The sequence below is a fragment of the Pongo abelii genome, chromosome 6 (genome assembly GCF_028885655.2).
Source record: "Pongo abelii isolate AG06213 chromosome 6, NHGRI_mPonAbe1-v2.0_pri, whole genome shotgun sequence".
NCBI classification, from domain to species: Eukaryota; Metazoa; Chordata; class Mammalia; order Primates; family Hominidae; genus Pongo; species Pongo abelii.
Genome location: NC_071991.2, coordinates 67,257,671 through 67,281,201, shown reverse-complemented (window position 1 = coordinate 67,281,201; position 23,531 = coordinate 67,257,671). Strand labels below are relative to the sequence as shown.

Here is a 23,531-nt window from a genome sequence, read left to right as displayed (position 1 = left end):
GTAAACATAATTTAAACAGGTGTGAAATAGCCTCCCATCAAAAAAATCAAGCAGTTTAAGTACAAGAATAGAAGCCAAAATACTTTCATCATATGGGAAGCAGTATATAGCTGGTTTGTAAAGTAAGAATTTTAGCATATCTGACAAGAAAAGTTTGTTAAAACAAACTCACCAAAGTATACTTCTCTTCTGAAAAATATAAACTTGAATATTCTCCACTGACTTATGTTCCTTTGGTCCCTTTCTCCTCCAAGAGGACTTCCGATAGATATGTGTCATAATTAGGAGAAGGGTTACAGCAAAACTATGTAGAGAAGAGCAGTTACACTGAAACTAATCTATTTTCATAGCACTCACATAAAATAGAGGGTCTAGGGAAGGGGTAGGGGGTAAGTATCAATAAGTGGGGTAACAGATTTGAAAAGTCACCTGATTTGGACCCTAAAGAAAAAACTACCAAACAGACTTAGAAAGCAGGGCTTAATCAAAATAACATTCTGTAAAAACCTAAAATCTGGGGTAATTTAAAGGTTTTAAGAGCTCTAGTTGTGAAATCTTGGCGTTATCCCACAGTAATAATCTGCTGTTCTACTTACCTTTTAATAAACAATTCCTCCCCTTAAAAGTTGTTTTCCTTACTGGTACAAACCATACATCTAAATTTTTCTGCATAAATACAATGTCATGTCCTTACCTAGTAGCAAACTGAATGAGTGCATTTTGAAGAGTCTGCCTAATTTCAAGAAGAAAAGATTCATCATCACTTAGTGTATAATACCAATACTGGACATAATCCCTCAAGGAAAACTGGATAACCTGTAACAAAAATATTGGAAAAAAAAATTACAACATTTTAGGATTTAAAAAGTTACAGTGGTAAACCAAAAAAGTATGCTGTATCTGCCAATTTATATTTACTCTCTATGTATTAATTTATGGTGGTAAATACCTGCCCTCATTACAAAAACATCGACATACTAAAAACCATTTCAAACATTTTTAAATTATTCTCGTATCCCAACTTACCTACTGCCTAGATTAAAAAAAAAAAAATTAAAACACTATCTATGGCCAAGTCCCACATAAATCCAGGTAAAGACAGGGTTTGCAGAAAAACAAGAAACTTTCCATGCTATAATCTAATAAATAATATCAATCAGTTTAATGGAATGAGATGTAAAATAATAGAGAATATAATTCAAAAAAAAAAAACAGTTTTTTTAAAGATTATATCATCAGATCCATTGCAGTCTAATTATAAAAATGATACAGGAGTTCACTTATTTCTACTAATACCTTTGATACTGCCAACAGTATTCAGACAATAAATAGTACATAATACAACTCAATGTATAATTTTTACAAATCAGATAAACTAAATATTAGTAATAATAATAAATGTTAAAATTGTAAAGTACACATTTTTATAATCATATAATCAAACACCAATGAAAAATATTTCAGGGAGCATAGTTTTTTTACCTATCTCTAATTTTTTAATCTTTTTGGATCGGATATTTCATTTCCATTTTTTAAAAAGTAACAAGTTGGAGAAAAAGTCTGATTTACCATACCACTAAGCTTGTTCATCAACAAAAGAGTAACACTTTAACTGTAAAATTTTAAGAAACACTATCAAATGTCAGTAAAAACTTTTTTTCTAAATCTAAATTCAATCAAAAGGCTTTTACATAAAGTAAACCACCTCATTAGAAGTGAGTTAATAAATAAGGAAGCATCTTCAAGTATAAAATTCAAGGATAACATTAAGAAATTCCAGGATATTATTTAAAGAGCAAAAAGTATTTCCTGGTATCTTTTAAAGAAATATACCTAGAACACAATATATAGAATTCAAATACCACACGCTGAAACTCACTTGCTGGAGAGGTTCATCAATTATATTGGCGCCCGTCAATCTTCTATCAATCTTAATAGTCCTAGCTTCCCGTTTCATTTCTTCTAAGCACTTAAAGGAAATCAAAACATCTTACTGAGTAGTTTTCTGATCTAAAATCTCTCCAGTTTAATTCCAGTTGAATACTCAATGTAACATCCCTTCATTGTCCTCAAGTAAATAAATAACCTTATTTGAGGTGCTACTATAAGCCAAACACTATTTCTCAAGTTAACAAAATTAGACATTCCCAAAAAAACAATTATCCTCAAAAATTTAATTAAATCAGCAAAAATTAATTAGAATGTGGGAAAACTGCAAATGTACAGGTATGCTGCTGCCATATTTCAATGAAACTTTACAACTATAAAATTAGTGTTTCCTGTGAGTCAAACTGTCTTTACTGGACACTCTCCTCTTGCCCCTCCCCTTTCCCAGCCCAAAACAATATACCAGCTGCAAAATAATTAATTTTTAAATGGATTTTATTTAGGGATAGTTTTGGCAACTTAAGAAAATGTACTTCTCTACTTTTTGTGTTCAGAATGATCAGTCGCCTGAAAATTGTGTAAAAGGTAGTGGGAGATTCTTAAAAAAAAAACCATAAATATATATAAATATAGGTACAGATATAGACATAGATATCTATATTAAAAATACATGCTTCGAGTTATAATATGAAACCACTGATATTTTTTCATAAAACATACTTATAAATCATATTTTAGAAATAGCAAATAAAACCCACTGTTTTTATACTATCTATTAAAAATGGATTATAAAGACTTAACCATTCTTGAATACAATTTATTACTGTTAAGGATCTTAATTCTTAAAATATTTCCTATCCTCTGTATATACCACTCAAATGAAGTACACTATAAATAGCTAAGAAATGGTTCAGAAAAGGAAAGGTTAATTTCCTAAGACTTATAAGTAAAAAAAAAAAAAAAATACATATTAATATGAGTCCTAAAAGGAAAGGTTTCAGATTATAAAAAAGTTTAAGTATTAAAAAAATTTGTTTATCAATATAAAAGTCAGTGGAATAGAGTGAAATTCTTTTATTAATGTAAAATAATATTGGACATTATTTACCTCTACATCTCCTGCACCTTAGCATGTAACAGACAAGTTAATAACTGTAAAGAAGTTGTTATTAGCATCAACTCCAGGCCATCTGCCTCTCTTCATACAAAATGAAACCAACCCAACTGCACAAGAATTGAAGGCACTACAATCTGAAACCTACACAATTCCAATTTTATTTATAGAGTATGATACTGAAAAAATAATAGCACCATTCAAGATGATAAAAATTAGGCCTGAATTATTAAAATTATAGATACTGCATAATCTAATTACAAGCTGTATTTTTCAAAGTAATGAAAAGTATCCATTTTTTCCTCTGGTTCCTCTGCAATTTATTTCATTCAAACCAGAATACTCATTGACATTGTTACAAATCATATGCATGATGCTTTGAAATACTATGATATGACAGCAGGAAAAATACCCAAAATAAACTAACCAATTTCTATCGCTTTCTCAAGTTTGTATTCCCACTTTTTAAATCTAACACTAAGAAAGTTTTTAAGATGGCCTTTTAAAATATATTTTCTAAGTATAACTAGACAATCTCACATAATTCCCAGTGAGCATTAGTAAATTATACAAAAATTTGTCGTGCTATATATACAGATGATTACTCTATTATTACAAAGAACTGGACTTTGAGGTTTTACATTCCCTCAAATTATTTACCTTAGGAACCCCAGTTGATGTCGGAGGAAGAAATGAGTGTTCACACTGTTCTAGGTACTTCTCTGAGTTTGTTTTTCCAAACAGGAGAGTAACCACTAAACCCCTAGAAAGGAAAATTTAATCACAAATATAAAAACAAAATTTTCTTATAATTTAATGAATCTACTACCAAGTATATTTTCCACAGTTCACAGATGGCTTACCATTTACTAAAAAGTCAATTTGTGACTTTGGCAAAGCAAGAAATTGACAGATTGCATTAGGTTCTGAAGTTTAAAACAACTATAAACATTTTGTGAATTATACAATAATACTTTTTAAAGTTTTAATCCAAAGTATTTCCTAAAGAATCTTGTGACAAGGCCGGGTGTGGTGGCTCATGCCTGTAATCCCAGCACTTTGGGAGGCCAAGACAGGAGGATCACAAGGTCAGGAGTTCGAGACCAGCTTGACCAACATGGTGAAACCACATCTCTACTAAAAATACAAAAATTAGCCAGGGTGGTGGCGCGCACCTGTAGTCCCAGCTACTTGGGAGGCTGAGGCAGGAGAATCGCTGGAACCCGGGAGGCAGAGATTGCAGTGAGCTGAGATCATGCCACTGCACTAGAGCCTGGGTGACAGATCAAGACTCAGTCTCAAAAAAAAAAAAAAAACTTAAGTGACATTTTTCAAACTTAAGAAAAATCAGGCTGAGCACAGTGGCTCACGCCTGTAATCCTAGCACCTTGGGAGGCCGAGGTGGGTGGCTCATCTGAGGTCAGGAGATCGAGACCACCCTGACCAACATGGTGAAACCCCGTCTCAACTAAAAACACAAAAATTAGCTGGGCGTGGTGACATGCACCTGTAATCCCAGCTACTCAGGACGCTGAGGCAGGAGAACTGCTTGAACTGGGGAGGCAGAGGATGCAGTGAGCTGAGATCGCGCCACTGCACTCCAGCGACAGAGTAAGACTCACCTCAAAAAAAAAAAAGAGAAGAAAAATCAGCCCTTATTAAACAAGTAGGCTAGCCAATAACCATGGATAAAGACAAATGAATCTAAATATGTAGCTAAATGACCGAATTCTATAGTTCTGTTAACCAATTAATGTGAGGTATTACATTATTATAACTTTCCAGTATGAATACAGAATACATAAAGGCTATTCAGGGAAAAAAAAAATCTAATCTATGATTTGTTTAAAATAAGGCTGGAATTAAGAAAATATAAATGTATCCCAAAGAAAGTTAATTATTTTGAAAAATAATTACAGGATCAAGGAAGATAAATGGTGATTTAGAACTACTTCACTCTAAGTATTAACTAAATATTATCAATATTTCATAGATTTACAATTTACCAATGAAGCAAAGTGCTGGAAATCCATCAAAAAACATTTAATCTTATAATGATCTTACAGTAATGTTACAATGATTCAAAGACTGTAATGATAGGAAGGGAACAGTAAAACATTAAATATTGTCAGTCTCAACTACTGAAAGGAAGATTCTCAAAGTCCTCCAATTTTTGTGGCTACCTGCCCTCTCACTAGTCCTCAGTACACGTATCACAAAAGCAGGGGTTGGAGGTTGAGAACATGGATAAAGTAAAATCAGTGTACGTCATTAATTCTGTTTCTGTTGTTTGTAAAAGTCTGGTCTCAGAATTACTGCTAAATTTCATCTATCTGTGTTATATCTGATATTATTATTAAGATTCAAGTTGGCCCTCTATTTCAGTTTTACCTGGTTATTAAGCATATTTATAGACAAAATAAAATGTTTATATTAACACTGTGTTATTAAAAACATCATCAAGAAACAGACTGATGAGACATTAACTTTTGCCCACAAGTGTGTAACGATAGGAAGACAAGATAAAGAGCAGTCTGATTTTAAAAGAACCTAAATAGTAGTTTCAGCTGTAAAGTTTAAGTAATAATTTCAACTGTAGTTGGGTGCAATAAATAATTATATAACCCAACAAACACAACAGAATGCCACAAAATAACCATAATGCAGTAAGATGAAAGTATCCTACGACAACAAAAATGAAAAGTCCCCACGTGTTTTTCTTTCCAAAAGCATTCTTTATATTAAAAAATAAGGAGTTAACTTTGACTATAAGCAAAATATAGACATTATCAACACTTGAGAAGAATAAACTGCACAGCTTAAAAACTTAAGTTTTATTAGCAAAACAAAACGAGAGGATTCCACAGACCCTACCATGTGACTCTTAATATTCTCTAAAGAGTTTTTTAGTACCCATTATCCTCTAGTATCCCACCTTATCTCCAAATTTTTACAGAACTTTGTAAGCATCCGAAAGATTTTTTGAAATTATTCCTTGATAAACTACAACATTTAAAAAGGAACAACAAAGGTTCTCATGACTTTAAAAATGAATAAACTTTGTGCAGGATCTGGTTTTATTAAAGATTCAAAAACTTAAAAAATTAATAAACTGATTACTCTTCTCTTTGTCCTAAATTTATTTGGAGCAGTTGAGTAAAAAAAGAAATAATTATTCACTTATCCACCTTCCAAGGGCTCCTACCTTAGCCTATAAAGCTGCAATATCCTCCCTTGCCAAAGTATTGGGAAATACTCTGAAATCCTTTTCCTTCACTCTTACAAGAGCTAATACAATTAGTGAAATTAGAAGAAATTTCTACCTTTCAAAAAAAAAATGTCAAGACAATTTCCTTTCCAATTAATAAATGCAGCCTCGACTCTGAGAGGGAGAGGTGCAACCATGTCACTATTCAGCCATGCTGTCGCCTTAACTGTGACTGAGAAGTATAATTAGGAAACCCATTTGGCTGCAGATCTGTATTATCTTCAATCATCTTTATCATCTTCAGTCATGTTTATCATCAATGAAGATACTCTGAACTCCATTATCAGATTCTTATGGCTGAAATAAGTTTAAATGTTTCAGTACACAGTATCGTATCTAGGCCATAGATATGAAAATACTAAATCTAACATAAAATATAGTTTTATGGAGAGTCCTTGACATAGTTGCTCAATTAAAGAAACTCTCACTTGTTCAAGCATATGCTCCCTATAGAAAGACTACAACATGACTATCAAATCTGTATCCCCAAAAAAGTGATAGATATATTTAGAAGCTAACCCTTCAGTGTCCTATACAGTTTCTCAAGCTACTGTTTATATATGCTATTCAATTCAGCTAAATCCTCCAAACCTATAGGCTCAAACAACTCCTCCAAATATTTGGGGTCTCAAAAGATTTTTCAGAAAGAAATCAGTGTTCATTCCACAACTAATTACATAAATATGTCATATAAACATACATACAAACACATTAACAACAAAAGACTCATTTCAACTAAGCTATTTTGGTAACAGTGTCTAACAAATATCCCTTGTCTATATATTTTCTAATATTTCCTTGTAATTCATGTCTGATGCCAAATGCTCTGCATACAAAGCTACAATAAATTATGACTGAAACCTCTCTTGTAAAGGTTTATCAACTTAAGGGAAAATATAAATGTACACCAAATAACTATGAAGAGAAAACTGCAAAATCAGGTATTTGAATTTTCTAGACCGAAATGACAACATTCATTAAAGGAAAAAATTAACATTATTGTTTGAAGTCTAATCACAAATTCTATAATGTAAAATTTCATGTGTAGTCTCAATTTAACTTACTATTATTAACATAATGCAAAAGAAAATTTCAACTTTAAAGGACAAACACCACCAAAAGGAATTTGAAAAATTTTTTAAACTTTACACATTATCACCAAAAAAAGTTCATACCTTTGGAAATGGACATCTTATTATTGAAGGACTACCTATATTTCTGATACAAATAATGACAATCACTGTTTTTATTTTTATGGGTATCCTTATTTTTTTAACTTTAGTAAAAGCAATTTATTAAAAATGGCATTCACAAATAAATCATACTCCCGTTTCTCATAGTCATTTGTTTCCATTTTCACAAGATATGACACATGAATTATAAAATTATAATTGAGTATACTTACCCACCCACAAAGCAGAGGATATAAAATGTCAAATAAAATATTACAAAGGGTCCAAAGGTTATCAGAAAAAGGACAATGCCAAGGCTTCCCCATCCCCATATGGATAGACTGGCCTGAAATAAAGAAAAAATATAAGTAAATTAGTAAATAATTCTGCATATGAATTAGAAAAGAACCAACAAAACTTTTACATAGTTTTAAATTTCTTCTTGTAAACATTCATGGTATTATTTCAGTAACTTTTGAAAATGTGAAGTGTATACTTGAAAATTTATCTCCACAAAACAATATACAAAATTTATATGTATAGAGAGATTTACAGAGCATCTGCAATTACTTTTTAAAAAAATCCTAGTGGCAATGCAAAGGTACAGGACAGAAATAGTTATACAAACTGTTAAATGAAATCCTGGCATGAGAAATACAACAAAGTATGCACAAAAACATCTGTACATTTATATTTGCAAATGCATATATAAAAGGATAAGTAGGCTACAAAGTTATACTTACTTAGAATTAATATTTCATCTTGAAACTAGCTCCCAATATAACTACAGCATAAGGAGACATTTTATTAGAAATTTAAATTTCAAGGTAAGAAATCCTTATCTCATTGAAAATTGTGATATTATTCTACTCAAATTATGTATAGAAACTCACACAATTATAATTACAAAAGTTCCAACTTCCAGTTACCAAAATTTACTATGAGCTCAATAAAACATCACCAAGAAGTATTCATACATTTAAAAAAAACCTATTTCATACAGAATTATACTGTTTTAGCCAATAAAAAAATACGCCTTTTATTAAAGGCAAACTGGAATTTGGCAATTTAAGTCATTATGAATAAATACATGTGTTCAGTTCAACAAGTTCCTATGTCCATTTGCCTTGCACTGTGAGGTAGTACACAAAGGAAGCATTTGTCCCACTCATGCCGTCAAGGAGCATAGAGAAGAATGTCCTATAGGAATGAAACAATTAGATACTGAACCAAAAGAAAATAATAGAAAGCATTATAAGATGCTAAACTGAACAAAATTAATGACCAAAAAACTATAGAACAGACAGTAAGTGCTGTGGATTATGAGAGAAAGGAGGGCTTTATTTATTCATTTATTCACTCACCAGTCATTGCTTCCTATGTGCCAAGCACAGCTCAAGGTAGTGGGGATACCACAAGGGATAAAACATACCCTCATAAATCTACATTCTAGTAAGGAAAGAAACACAAGCATACCCGCATAAGTTCACATACCTTCATAAGTTTACATTCCAGAAGTGGGGAAAAAGAAAATTAAGTAAATATATAGTTATATCACACGTGGCTAAGTGCTATGGAGAAAAATTAAGCAACTGTATAGGGCTGGTTTAAGCAACTCTAAATGATTAAATGACAAATAAACAGAAATCCTGGACAAGATTTATTTAGGGAGACATATTATACTGAGTCTTCCTATCCCAAAATGATATTTTTCCATTAATCATATCTTCTTTTATGTCCCTCAGAGTTATACAACTCTTATTCCTTTGTGTTTTATTATCCTTTTTCCACATCTTGGCCACTTTTATCTTTTAACCAAAGGACAGAATGCCTGCTAACGAAGTTTCTGCTCTGCCTCCATGCTCTCTTCTCTCTGAATCAGGAGGGAATACTATTTCACCTACAGAAGTGTCCTCTGACTTCCTTCTAAGAGCTGGTAAGTAGGACACAGTTATTTAGAATAAAGTACAGAGACACTCAGTTCCTCTGATAATACTTTGCAGAAGTTCCTAATCCACACTAAAATATGGCATGCCACTCTCTCCTGGCCTGTACAACTTCCACTGAGAAGTCTGCTGGCAAATGTACTGGAGCACCATTACATGTTTTTTTCTTTTTCTCTTGCTGCTTTTAGGATCCTTTCTTCATCCTTGACCTTTGAGAGTTTGATTATTAAGTATCTTGAGGTAGTCTTGAGTTAAATCTGCTCGGTGTTCTATAACCTTCTTGTATTTTAATATTGATATCTTTTACTAGGTTTGAGAGGCTCTCTGTTATTATCTATCTGAATAAATTTTCTACCCCTAACTCTCTCTCTACCTACTCTTTAAGGACAATAACTCTTAAATTTGCCCTTTTGAGGCTATTTTCTAGATCTTGTAGTTGTGCCTCATTTCTTTTTATTCTTTTTCCTCCTCTGTGTATTTTCAATTAGCCTGTCTTCAAGTTCACTCATTCCTTCTTCTGCTTGATCAATTCTGTTAAGAAATTCTGATGCATTTGTCAGTAGGTCAACTGCATTTTTCAACTCCAAGATTTGTGCTTGATTCTTTTTATTATTTTAATCTCTTTGTTAAAATTATCTGATAAGATTCTGAATTCCTTCTCCATATTATCTTGAATTTTGTTGTATTTCCTCAAAACAACTATTTTGATTTTTCCACCCAAAAGGACACATATCTCTGTCTCCAGGATTGGTCCGTGGTGTCTTATTTAGTTCATTTGGTGAGGTCAGTGTTTTCCTGGATGGTCTTGATGCTTGTGGATGTTCACTGATGTCTGGACATTGAAGAGTTAGGCATTTATTGCAGTCTTTACAGTCTGGGCTTGTTTGTCCCAGTCCTTCTTGGGAAGGCTTTCCAGGTATTCGAAGGAACTTGGGTGTTGTGATCTATGTTTCTAGTAACTGTAGCCATATATACATTAGAGGCACCCTAAGCCTACTAATGTTGTGGCTCTGAAAGACTTGTAGTGGTATTGCCTTCATGGTCCTAAATAAGATGTGGAAGAATTATCTAAATTACCAGGCAGAAACTCTTGCTTTCTTCCCTTACATTCTCCCAAACAGAGTCAGTCTCTCTGCTGAGTTGTGTGGAGCCGGGGGTGGGGTGACACAAGCAACCCTGTTGCCACCTCCACTGTGATGGCACTGGATCATACCTGAAGTCAACAAAGCACTGGGTCACACCGAGGCCTGTGGTAACCATGGCCTGGCCACTACCTATGTTCACTTGAGGCCCTAGGACTCTAAAATCTGCAGGTAGTGAAGCCAGATAGGCTTGTGTCCTTCCCTTCAAGGTGGAGAGTTTCTCTCATTCCTGGGCAGGTCAAGAGATGCTGGACCAGGGTCCGAGGTGGAAACCTCAGGAATCTACCTGCTGCTCTACTCTACTGCAGGTGAGCTAGCACCCAAGCCACAAGACGAAGTCCTTCCCATTCTTCCCTACCCTTTCCATAAGCAGAGGAGTCTCTCCCCACGGCAAGCACAGTCTCCAGGCCCATGGCAAGTACTGCCCGGCTACCAATGTTCATTAAGGACCAAGGGCTCTTCTGTCAGCTGTGGTGAATGCTGCCAGGCCTGGGACTCTCCCTTCAGGGTAGTGGGCTCCCCTCTGGCTCAGGGTAGGTCATGAGATGCTATACAAGAGCCAAGGCCTAGAATCAGGGACCCCAAGAGCCCACTTGGTGCTCTACTCCACTGTAACCAAGCTGGTAGCTAAGGTGCAACACAAAGTCCCCTCACTCTTCCCTCTCCTTTTCTCAAACAGAAGAAGTCCCCCCGCATAGTTACCACAACTGGAAATGTACTAGGTCACATCTAAAGCCAGCATGTCTCTGAATCTCACCCAAGGCCCAGGGAAATTACTGCCTGGGTACCTACCGCTGCTGATTATTCAGGGCCCAAGAGCTCTTTAGTCAGCAGGCAATCAATCTTGCCAGGACTAGGTCCTTCCCTTCAAAGCAGTAGGTTCCCTTCTGGCCAAGGGTGTGTCTAGAAATGCTGTCTGGGAGGTAGGGCCTAGAACAGGGGCCTCAGGACTCTGCCTGGTGCCCTGTCCTACTGTGGCTAAGCTGGTATCCAAGTTGCAAGACAGAATCCTCTTCACTCTTCCCTCTCCTCTCCTCAAGCAGAGAGAAGGAGTCTTTCCCGGACCTGCAAGCTGCACTACTTGGGGTGGGAGGAAGGGTGGTGCAAGTGCTCTTTTTGTCGCCCCAGCTGGTGTCTCACTGGGTGATGTGGTGGCTCCAAACCCAGCACAGCACCAGGACTCGCCCAGGAATTGCACTCCTTGTGGCCTAGCCTGCCTTTCAAGTTTACTTAGGACCCCAGAGCACATGAGCCAGCAGTGGCAAGGGCTGCTGGACTCAGGTTCCAACCACTGGGATGGGCAATTCCCTCTGCTTAGGACTGGTCCAAATGCTTCATCCACAGGCTCTGGCTGAGTTCTGCCCAGTGGTGCTTTCCACTGTGACAGGGCAGCACTGAGTTCCAATGCAAAGTCCCATAATCACTGTGCTCTCCCTCCCCCAAGTGCACAGATTTTCTCTCTGCACCACTCAGCTTCTGCCAGGGGATGAGGGAGGGGTGGCATTGACAATTCAATATTGTCCTTCCTACCCTCTTCAGTGCCTCTTGCAGCAATATGAAGTTAAAACCAGCTACTGTCATCAGTCCCTGATTTTTGGTTCTTATGAAGATGCTTTATATGTGGATAGTTGTTCAGTTTGGTGTTCCTGTGAAGAGGACAATCAGTGGAGGCTTCTATTTGGCCATCCTGCTCTGCATCCCCCAGCACTCTATTTTTTAACCAGTTGTTAGGACTAAACTGTATAAATGTTTTATTCTCTCTTATGTACAAATCATATCTTTCACAATTAAAGAAATTTTCAAAAAAGAGTCAAAATGAGTTGATATGGAGAAGATTCATGCACCAATTTGTCAACAAGGGGAAATATTTGATTTTTCTAAAAACTCAACTTTTCATATTCTAACAGGTGTTTTATTATTCATTTGAAAACAGTAGCAAAATCACCTAAACCAAAGTCCTATTCATTCATTCAACAACTATTTGTGAATTTCTGCAATGTGCCAGGTGATAATTTAACAGTGAAAAAACAGCCATTACTGTCATGGTTTTTTTTTTTTTAAGAAAAAAAAGATTCTTTCCTTAATTAAGTTTGAGAGAAATTTTTAAATTCCAGAGACTACAAAAATTAGGCTTTTCTAATCAAGCAAGTGCAGTGCTAATTTGCTTGGTAGTTAATCTATTATAACAGTTAACTTCAAATGTTAAACTGCTCATTGAAACATCAGAATAGCGAATTGTCCAAAAATCAAGTTATGTTATTCTAAGTGTTCTCATATGTATAATTGGCTGACATTATAATCTTATTAGTGAGATAAATTAGGAAAAACATTTGATCTAACGCCACATAAAAATAATTGGGTTCTAATTATTTCCTAAAATGATACAGGATAAAATTTAGGGTAATTTTCTTCTATATAAGAAACCTTTCACAAATTCAAACAAGTATTATTCTCAAGAGTTGTCCTATAATGGAATCCAAAGAATAGAGACAAATCTATATGACAGTGATTTACATTTTTAAAATTCTTTAATAAAGGAGTCCCCAACCCCCAGGCTGCAGACCATTAGGAACTGGGCCGCACAGCAGGAGGTGAGCATGCGGTGAGCATCAGCACCTGAGCTCTGCCTCCTGTCAGAGCAGCAGCAGCATTAGATTCTCATAGGAACGACAACCCTATTGTGAACTGTGCATGTGAGGGATCTAGGTTGAATACTCCTTATGATAATCTAACTAATGCCTGATGACCTGAGGTGGGAGAGTTTCATCTCGAAACCATCCCCTCCACCTCGCAGGCCATGGAAAAATTGTCTTCCATGAAACTGGGGTCCCTGGTGCCACAGAGGCTGGGAACTGCTACTTTAATATAGTACCATTTTCTTTGCTAAATACAATAATCAACATTGAAATATCCATGCTGACGGGTCCCAGAATCACTCACAACTGTGAATTGGAAGAAACTCTCAAGATCATCTACTGCAATACTTCTCAGACTTTAAGGATATTAAATACAGTTTCTTAAAATGCAGATTATGATCCAGTGTGTCTGGGATAGGGCCTATAGTTCTCTCACTTCTAACAAGCTACCAAAACTGTTTAGAAAGAAGGACAATTATATATTTATAATTTTCCCTAAATTAATCTCTAGGCCATAAAATCTTAGTCACAATTTTAAAATCTAAAATGCTGTGGAAATCATACTCCTCAGAACAACTTACAAAGTAGTAGAAGGCAGTAGCATAGTGCTCAAAAACTACAGACTCAGGAGTTAGGACTAGCTGAATTCAAATCTCACCTTTACCATTAGTTGTGTAACCACTACATGCCTTCATTTCCTCACCTATGTCATGTGGTTACTGTGGGGAGTAAATGAGTTCACAGTCTAATTGTCAATTTTGGCTTAATCACTATTATTATGCAAAGTTAAACAATAAAAAAGCTTTTAAAAATTGCCCAAGGTCACACAGCTATAAGGGTAAGATCTGATACTAAACAAATCTTGACTCTTTAACCCATAAAATTTGTCAGCTGACAATTGTCTTAAAAGTCACAGTAAGAAAAAAATGTTAATATCATAAATGAATGCTTTTATCTAAATATTAATCAGCTTAATATGCCTCCCAAGAAAGTAGTCAGAAAACTACCTGCAATAAGTGAATATAATAAATTCCTGGTCTGAAAATCAATTTATCCATGTATCTTCTAAATAAACAATGGAAAAAACTTGAGTTTCAAAGGGTGTCTACTTATTAGCATGCTTAGATAATCTACCTGTATTGGTTTGAACTCAGGGACACAAAAAAACATAAAAAATGACCTCAACTTCCATGATTCTAAAAATTAAGAAATGGCAATGCAAAAAATCACATATGCATCCCTACCACAGAAAGGAAGTAGAAATAATTTATCTGGTGATATTTTCTGCCTGTCAAGGCATACTGACATTTATCTCATTTGATCCTCAAAAGATATTTATGATAGGAAAGGCAGCATAATATAATACTTAAGAGTCAGAAATCACGGATTCCAGATTGCCACTAACTTTCTGTATAACCTTTGCAAAATCACTAACCCTCTCTTTGATCCAGAATACCCATCAGCACCATGAAGGGGCTGAGTTGTGACATCATCTCTCAAGTCTAGTTGCAGCAGACTGGTTCAGTAACTCTTCACAATCACACAAATAATTCAGTGCTTTTAATTTAGGCCTAGGTTATCAGTGCTTAATTCAGCTAATTCAAGTGTAGATTATCCTGGTTCACGTGGAGAGTGGGGGTTAAGTGGAAAATGCTGTTTTAGATCAGCTGTTTTATACCAGCTATCTTAGAACAGACTGTCAGAACCACCATAGAAAGGAACTTGGACTCTGAGATCAATGTCACTAGAATGGGTCAACCACTCTCCAACTTATATTCACCTGGTATATTTAAATACACTATATGGCTTAAGGCTGCCAAACAGGGTTAAGAATCTTACAGTTGATACTACTTCAGTGCCAACTTGAGTCATAGAAATTATATATGTACTTCCACAATAAAAATAAGTAGCCATAAGAAGAGTGGTCTTGTAACAAGTACAGACTGTTTTCCTCCCACCTTATTCTATCTACAATAAGTTGAACATTCTTCTCCAGGTAATTTCAATAGAATGTGCTCCTGATGTGGAACCCTGTCTCATTCAGCATCAAATAATAATGTAACCAAGGCCAAGTACACAGAAGCTGCTCATTAAGTATGAAAATTACTAACCAGACAAGTGAAATGAGGGAAGGAATGGAAAAAGGAGAGAAAAGGGGAGACCAAGGGAAGGGCGGAAAGGACAGTGAAAAGGCAAAAGACCTTAAAGTGTTCCTCCTCAGTCTCACCTGATGGCTTCAGATACAATGCTATAAACTCCTAATGATTAGTTTATAGTGCAGCAACATATGCATGGCTATACAATTAAGAAAAAAATTAAATATGAAACTAAGTAATGAGCCTTAGTATTCTATTTTATGTGTGGGTATGCGTACATTTAATATAAAAACTACTGTCCTCCAACCCAATTATTTTGGAGGCTTCATATTGATTCTATTGTTACTAGGTGGTTATGTGTCAGGCCTTAATGATACAAAGATGAATGAGGCAGTTTCTGCCCCTAATATGCTCAGAAGCTAAAAAGGTAAAATATACATGTAATGATAACATAAGTGTAGTAAATACCACAATAAAGAGATTCACAAAGTGTTTGGGGAATACAGAAAAGATAATGCCTTTAGAGCTTAAATATTTTTGGAACTCCTTTTAAATTGTCTTCAAAAGGCAGTTTTGCAGGTGAACAATAAAAATCAATCTCTTTTATTTACAATTACCCAATTCTTTCCACCAAGATAGTACTACCCAAAACCAGTTACTAACTTTATATGCTAAAGTTTTGGTAATTTCCAAAAACAAAAACTTGAAGTGAACAAATATTTACAAATGTTGAGGCTGCTCAACAGTGTACCCACAGGGAAAGTTCTCTTTAAAACTCTTGATTCAAAAGGAGAATATAAAATAACATTTCATTAGTGAACCTAAGCCCAACGCTCAAGGCTATTTACAGTTTTACAGATTTTGTTTGTTTAAAAAGATGGAGTCTCTCACTCTCTTCCAGACTGGAATGCAGTGGTGCCATCACAGCTTAATGCAGCCTCCAATTCCGTGACTCACAGGATCCTCCCACCTCAGCCTCCTGAGTAGCTGGGACTACCAGCATGTACCACTTTACCTTGCCCTGGCATGTCTAAATATATATAAATATTTCATTTATATATTATAAAGAAAGAATATGATTCTTACTCTACATATACTAGTTTGTGTGGGATAAATGCACTACTCAAGAGTTTCCAAAAAGTAATTTTAAAACCATATATAAATAATCACAAGTACAAGACGATTTTACAAAAGAGGAAGAACAGCAAGATGGCACTAGCCATGAATTACAATAAACTGATACATGGTTAGACTTATCAGTGCCCAAAAGAACAAATGAAAGAGAAAAAAAATGTAAAAGTCACAATTCATTCGACATTTAATAAAACATAGAAAAAACTATTTCCACATGATATTAAAATTAACTGCTTAGATTCATCTCATAGCTTTTATCATCCCTAACATTAGTATAAGGAAATAATAGATCAACAACCCTGGTATAGAAAATCTTAAGGGAAACTATAAATATATACAAAATATGTATCACACAATTTTAAAAAACCATTTGATCAAAATTTTAGTTGATATGGTAAATTCACACATACTTTATTTAGTTCCAACTATACTCCCACATCAAAGAAAAAAAAAAATCACACCTCCTTTACTCAGGAGGCCTACTCCATAACTTCCTCTCATAATCTGATATGGCCAAAAGGTGGTTAGAGCAAGAATCAATGATCAAATTATAGTATCTTGTGACACATTTTTTAATTATAATTTTTAACTGTAAGATCTAATTGTTATACAAGTGGAATTTATTTCCAGGGAAATCTGTTCCTAAAAGTGAACACACAAACTCAAGGAATCATAACTCTTTCTTTCCACAGGGTCAACCAATAGAAGAGCCAAAGGTCAGTTCCAATTACCTCCTTGATTTTTCTATAGAATAAATAGGAGACTTCCTGTAAAAATTCTTTAAACTGATTCAACAAAAATAAATAAATAAATAAAGATAATACAGTCAGCCCTAACAAATCATCCTGTGAGTTCATTTGGTATATCAGGTGTTCAGATTTTGAAAGCCACAGGCTGACAGAAACATTTCCATTCATGTTGGTTATGTTCTTGGGGCGAAACGCCAAATATTTTTTGTATTGTGTTTATAATTTTGTACTAAAATATGCAGGACAAAATAATAGAAAAAAATTCTTCCTAACAACCACTCCAGTTTCAAGTCCCAGAAACAACAAGACCTCAGCAAATAAGGAGCCAAAGGTGGCAATGATTGATTCACTGCCAGTACAGTCACTACAGATGGGTCTCAGCCCATCTGACTTATAACCTCTATTACTCACTCAATCTCTAAATCTTCTAAGCCCAGGGATTCAGTCTGTCTCCTTTTCCACTATAATTTTCTGTAGCTTCCAGTCAAGTTTTTTCTCTCATCCTAGTATGCAACAGAAACAAGTACATTTCAATACCTCAGAAGATGATACTAGTTGCTCTTTGTTACAGAGAATGTAAGGATTGAGAAAGGGATCAGAAACTGACAATGTTTTATCTGACCAACACAGCACTTTTTAAAATTCTGAGTAAGCATTTAAAAATCCATAAAAATCAGGATGTCTGGCTTTTCTTGAAAAACAGAAATATCTGGAATCAGCAATCAGTGGAATTGCACACCTGCAAGGCAGTAACTGGATAAAACTGAGTTGGCAGCAACATCTCCCCTGAAAATGAGCCATGAATGTTTTAGTACTGCCACAGCCCCACGCTTGCTATAAGGTTTGTCTGATGCTGAGTCCAAGCCATGATATCTCAACATAATTTTACTGCCGTTTTGATTAAAGTTGGGAAAGCATACAGGAAATAAAAGGGACCAAGAAAAATTAATACTAGTTTGCAAGTATGCCCTTGATTACCTTTAAGCAGAAGAAAGCTTGCAATTCCCAGGGTTCTGTTTTTACCTTCTTATAGTCTTACTAGATATGCAATCCTTGAGTTTTCTAGTCCACCATTTGTAACTACCCATATGTACTGTGACTTCCAAAACTGTGCCTCCAGCTCAGAAATATCTCCTGAGTTTCAGAAACTTATATTCAACTACATACTGAACGCTTCTACCTGAATTTGTCATAAAGATCATAAACTTATCATGTCCAAAATTAAATTCATTGAAGATCCCAAATGTTTCCTATATTCCTTTACTGTTTTAAAAGGGGGCATCAATACCTACCCAATTACTGAGAAGAGAAATTCTAGAGTTGCCTTGCATTACCCTCTTGGAATTTTTCAGCCAATTAGCTATCAGGGCCTGCCTGACCATTTTATATCTTAAGTATCTTTTGAAACCTTCCCTTCCTCACAGCCAAAGCTTGACACAAAACCTTCCTTATAGCTGCATGACTATATCATTACTGCTTCTCCCTGTATTCCACCCTCCTTACTGCCAAAATGACCTTTGAAAAAGATTCTAAAATACCTGGCTTTTCCATGATCATGACTTGCTCTCTTGCTTCTGTTCTCTAGGATGGATTACTTTTACTCCCTAGCAAAATTCTATCAGGTTCCCCTCAAGAACCAGCTGAAATTGTTTTCTCCCATGAAGCAAACCTTCCTTCATAAACACCTCACACTCTTCCCAAATATATTTTTCCTTGTATTCTCTGCTTCCACTGCACAATTTACAATTCTACAGTAGTTACTTATGCATATTTGCCTCTTCTAAACTAGAAGCTTCTTTCATTCATTCACTAAACATTTACTGAAGTCTATCATGTGCCTAGGATAGTAAGGTTCTGCAACTTCAAAGGTAAATAAAGCATAGTTTTCCTGGAATCAAAAAGCTCACAGTTTTGTAGGAGACAACATACATATAATCAAAAAACAATACAGTAAGTAAAATGACATATGCTTCAGTTATTACAAGACATTAGGAAGGAACATATCATCTGACTCAGCTAGAAAGGGTGAGGGGGGAGGCGGTCAGTTAGAGGAAGCATCTTGGAAAAAGCAACACCTAGGATTAGTCTCCAAGGATTATAAGGATATAGCCAGGTGAAGAACAGAATAACTGATAAAGAGACCATAATATGAGTAGGCACTGAAGCAAGGAACGATGTTCTGTGTGTTGAAAGAAAGCCTTTAAACAAACAAAAGACATGAAGAGACACTTCACAAAAGAAACAGATGAAGAAAAGCTCAACATCACTAATCATTAGAGAAATGCTAATCAAAAAAAAAAAAAAACATGAGATACCATCTCACACCAGTCAGAATGCCGATTATTAAAATGTCAAGAAACAACAGATGCTAGTGAGGTTGTGGAGAAAAAGGAATGCTTTACACTGTTGGTGGGAGTGTAAATTAGTTCAACTATGTGGAAGACAGTGTGGCAATTCCTCAAAGACTAGAGGCAGAAATACCACTTGACCCAGCAATCCCATTACTGGTTATATACCCAAAGGAACAGAAATCTTTCTATTATAAAGATACATGCACATGTATGTTCACTACAGCACTATTCACAGTAGCAAAAATATGGATTCAACCCAAAAGCCCATCAATGATAGACTGGATAAAGAAAATGTGGTACATATACACCATGGAATACTATGCAGCCATAAAAAGGAACAAGACAGTAACAAGATCACGTCCTTTGTAGGGACATAGATCGAGCTGGAAGCCATTATTCCCAGCAAACTAATGCAGGAACAAAAAAACCGAACACTGCATGTTCTCACTTGTAAGTAGAAGCTGAATGATGAGAACATATGGACACACAGATGGGAAAAATACACACTGGCACCTGTCTGGCAGGTGTGGATGGGAGGAGGGAGAGCATCAGGAAGAATAGCTAATGGTTGCTGGGCTTAATACCCAGGTGATGGGACGATCTGTGCAGCAAACCACCATGGCACACACTTACCTATGTAACAAACCTGCACATCCTGCACATGTACCCCTGAACTTAAAATAAAAGTTGAAAAAGAAGACAGATTTGTATAGTATTTAACCTATCTTAAACCCTTTACGTTTTCTACAAATCCATTGATCAAATATAATACAAGAAATTGTTTTAGTAAATATGTCATAGCAATATGATGGCCTCAAATTTAAGGAGACTCAAAACCAAGCCCTACAAACTGATTCCTAGAGCAAAGGTAGAAGACAAAGAGATTTGACCTGTACTTAAGTCAATTAAAACCTAACACAACTCCTTCAAAGTACCCAAGACTATTTCAGTGTTGCTATTTCTTTTTGATTATTTTCCTTTTATTTTGTGCAATAAATAGACTGATATTTAATTAGACCTCCAAAATCATTCCCGTAGGTTTTAGGAACATAAATATAATAAAGGAAAAGAAATTCACCTCAGTTTGAATGAAAGGAACAAAACAAAATACAATTCAATAAACCACTGGAAAAATGACAGATAAAACTGGTTGAAAAATCTGTTGCAAAAGATGTACCGAGAGTTCATACCTCAAACAAAACGACTAATTTTTGGCTTTCTTTTTCAAGTCAGCATGATCTCAGCATGATGGAGGACAGGGAAAATAAAAACAAACTGGAGGTACGTACAATGGTGCTGCCACTGTGTAAAACAATCGGCAGTTTCTCAAAAAATTGAACACAGAATTCTGACTCAGCAATTCCACTCCTATGTACATACCCAAAATGATTAAAAACAGGTACTCAAACAGAAACATGTACACACATGTTCACAGCAGCACTAATTACTATAGAAAAGGAGGAAATGCCCCAAATGTTTATCAGTGAATGAACAAATTGTGGTATCTACCTATAATTCAGCCATGAAAAGGAATAACGTACTAGTACATGCTATAATGTGAATGAGCTTCAAAAACTTATGTTAAATGAAAGAAGCCAGACACAAAGGCCACAGTTTGTGTGATTTCATTTATATAAAATATCCAGAATAAATAAATCCACAGTAACAGAACTCAGATTGGCAACTGCCACAGGCTGGGGGGTAAGAGGAAAATGGCTTAATGGATACAGTCTTCTTTTTAGGGTGATAAAAATGTTCTGACACTAATTAGAGGTGGTGGTTGCATACCACGGTGAATGAACTCAATATCAATGAACCACTCATTTTTAAATGGCTAATTTTACATTATGTCAATGCTAACTCAACTTCCAAAAGTTAAAAAATAAAACAAAACAAAACTGGGCCTGTTGTTGGAAGACACAATTTCTAGACCAGGTTCTAGGCTAGCTACTTATTGCTGCCCTCTCCAAGCCATGGTTTCTTCATCTGTAAAACAGTTGAAAACACATGATATCCAAGGTCCCTCTCATTAACTGTATCTGTAGCACTGAATTTATAAAGAATTGTATCATATAGGAATGTATCTGAAAAACGAAGTGTGAAGTACTAGTTAACGTTCTCAGCAACAGTTTTTCAGGAAAGTCATTAGAAAGCTAAACATAATTGCTGGGCAGTGATTCATGCCTACAATCCCAGCACTTTGGGAGGCTAAGGCAGGCAGATCACTTGAGGTCAAGAGTTCAAGACCAGCCTGGCCAACATGGTGAAACCCCATCTCTACCAAAAATACAAAAATTAGCCAGGCGTGGTGGTGTATGTCCGTAGTCCCAGCTGCTCTGGAGGCTAAGGCAGGAGAACTGCTTGAACCAGGAAGCAGAGATTGCAGTGAGCCAAGATCAGGCCACTGCACTCCAGCCAGGGCAACAGAGCGAGACTCTGTCTAAAAAAAAAAAAAAAAAAAAAAAAGTTTAACATAATTGCTTCCCATAATGACTTTACTTAAAAACTGATGTAAATATTAAAAGATAATGCAATGAAGGCAATGCTGCAGGGAGTACAATATGTTATTAAGATTATTATCTTTTAGTGGTCAAACTATACCCAAGGATAGAAACCAGAGAATCGAAAATAAATAGGTAGATTTTTTTAAAAAGAGAGAGAGAATCTACAAAAAAAGGCTAGACTAAATAAGTCTTCGGCATTTTCCCCAGTATCAGTTCTTTCAGGCTTTGAGAGATACTCAAGAGTATCATATAGTCTGAGGTCACTAAATGTTGGCATTCTATATTTGCAATCAGAGTCAATCCAGGCAGATTTTTTTCCCAAGATTGTGGATTAGAGGTTTTGAGTGCACCTCAGCCACTTGGAATAAGCAAAATAGTGCATAAAGATCAACTCTGCAAGCTTTAATTCAAAGAAAGAAAACAGGATTCACCAGAATGCAAAGAACACCCCAGAACCCAGGAAGGAGAAGGTGGGCAGGCAGCCCCAGGGACAGCATTTGGCTGAGAAAGTAAGTGAAGCTCCAGTACATGAAAGGGACAGTCAGTATCCCTCTGTGACTCACCTTTCCACTAGGGATCTGTGCAACCCAGGCCATGGGAGAGCACCCTGTTTCTCCCAAACACTGATACTAAACTGGGAAAAGGCTGAGAGATTGAGACAGGAAAAGACACCAGGAAAAGCTGCAGGCATTTTCCCAGGCATGGGAATAAGAGGAAAATGCCCTTTTTTTTGGAAACGGAGTCTCGCTCTGTTGCCCAGGTTGGAGTGCCGTGGCATGATCTCGACTCACTGCAACCTCCTGCCTCCCGGGTTCAAGTGATTCTCCTGCCTCAGCCTCCTGAGTAGCTGGGATTACAGGCGCCCACCACCACGCCCGGCTAATTTCTGTATTTCTAGTAGAGACGGGGTTTACACCATGTTGGCCAGGCTGGTCTTGAACTTCTGACCTCAAGTCATCCAACTGCCTTGGCCTCTCAAAGTGCTGGCATTACAGGCTTGAGCTACCACACCCAGCCAGAGGATGCCATTTTTAATCTGGGCTCATAAAGAGTAAGTCACTGTTTGGCAACCTGGCAGCAGCGGCCATTGCAGGCATTTTAGTCTCAGGCCAGAGACTGGAGCACTTGCCCTGGAGTGGTGAAAGGACCCTCACAGCCAGAACTGAGTGGCGAGTGTGGAAAGCACCCAAGCAGCAAGCACTGAAATTAGACTTTCCCATCACAGGACTGGAGCAGGAAGAGACGTGTGAAGTGGAGGTTTCTCCTAGGACGCAAGACTCGCAGCCAGGGACAGCTCTGCGACCTAAAACTGGTCTATGTGTGTCACTGCTGGGCACCCCAGTCTGCTTTCGTGGACAGTTCAGGGAGAGTGTCTCACTAGTTCTGAGGAGCAGGAGGGAGGCAGACTCCACTCCCATGGAGATCTAACCCTTGGCATGGACTGCCCCTGAGGGAGAAGGGAGAGCACCCCACCAAAACCCACCTTGGGTCAAAGGAAACACAAGTGTGGTGCCAGCCACAAAAGGAGGGAC

At 36.3% G+C, this 23,531-nt stretch overlaps 1 protein-coding gene across 8 annotated transcripts in view; it reads right to left on the bottom strand.

Annotated features, from left to right (window-relative positions):
• Positions 1 to 23,531, bottom strand: part of SNX13 (sorting nexin 13) — a 159,561-nt gene that overhangs the window by 108,707 nt on the left and 27,323 nt on the right. For 4 of the 8 annotated variants that reach the window (XM_054559054.2, XM_054559051.2, XM_054559049.2 and 1 more), the window contains exons 2-6: positions 7,675 to 7,787; positions 3,662 to 3,764; positions 1,880 to 1,969; positions 695 to 816; positions 173 to 304 (exon numbers count right to left, since the gene is read on the bottom strand). In XM_054559054.2, coding sequence (XP_054415029.1) covers positions 173 to 304; positions 695 to 816; positions 1,880 to 1,969; positions 3,662 to 3,764; positions 7,675 to 7,787 — 560 coding nt within the window. 8 annotated transcript variants of the gene reach the window in all.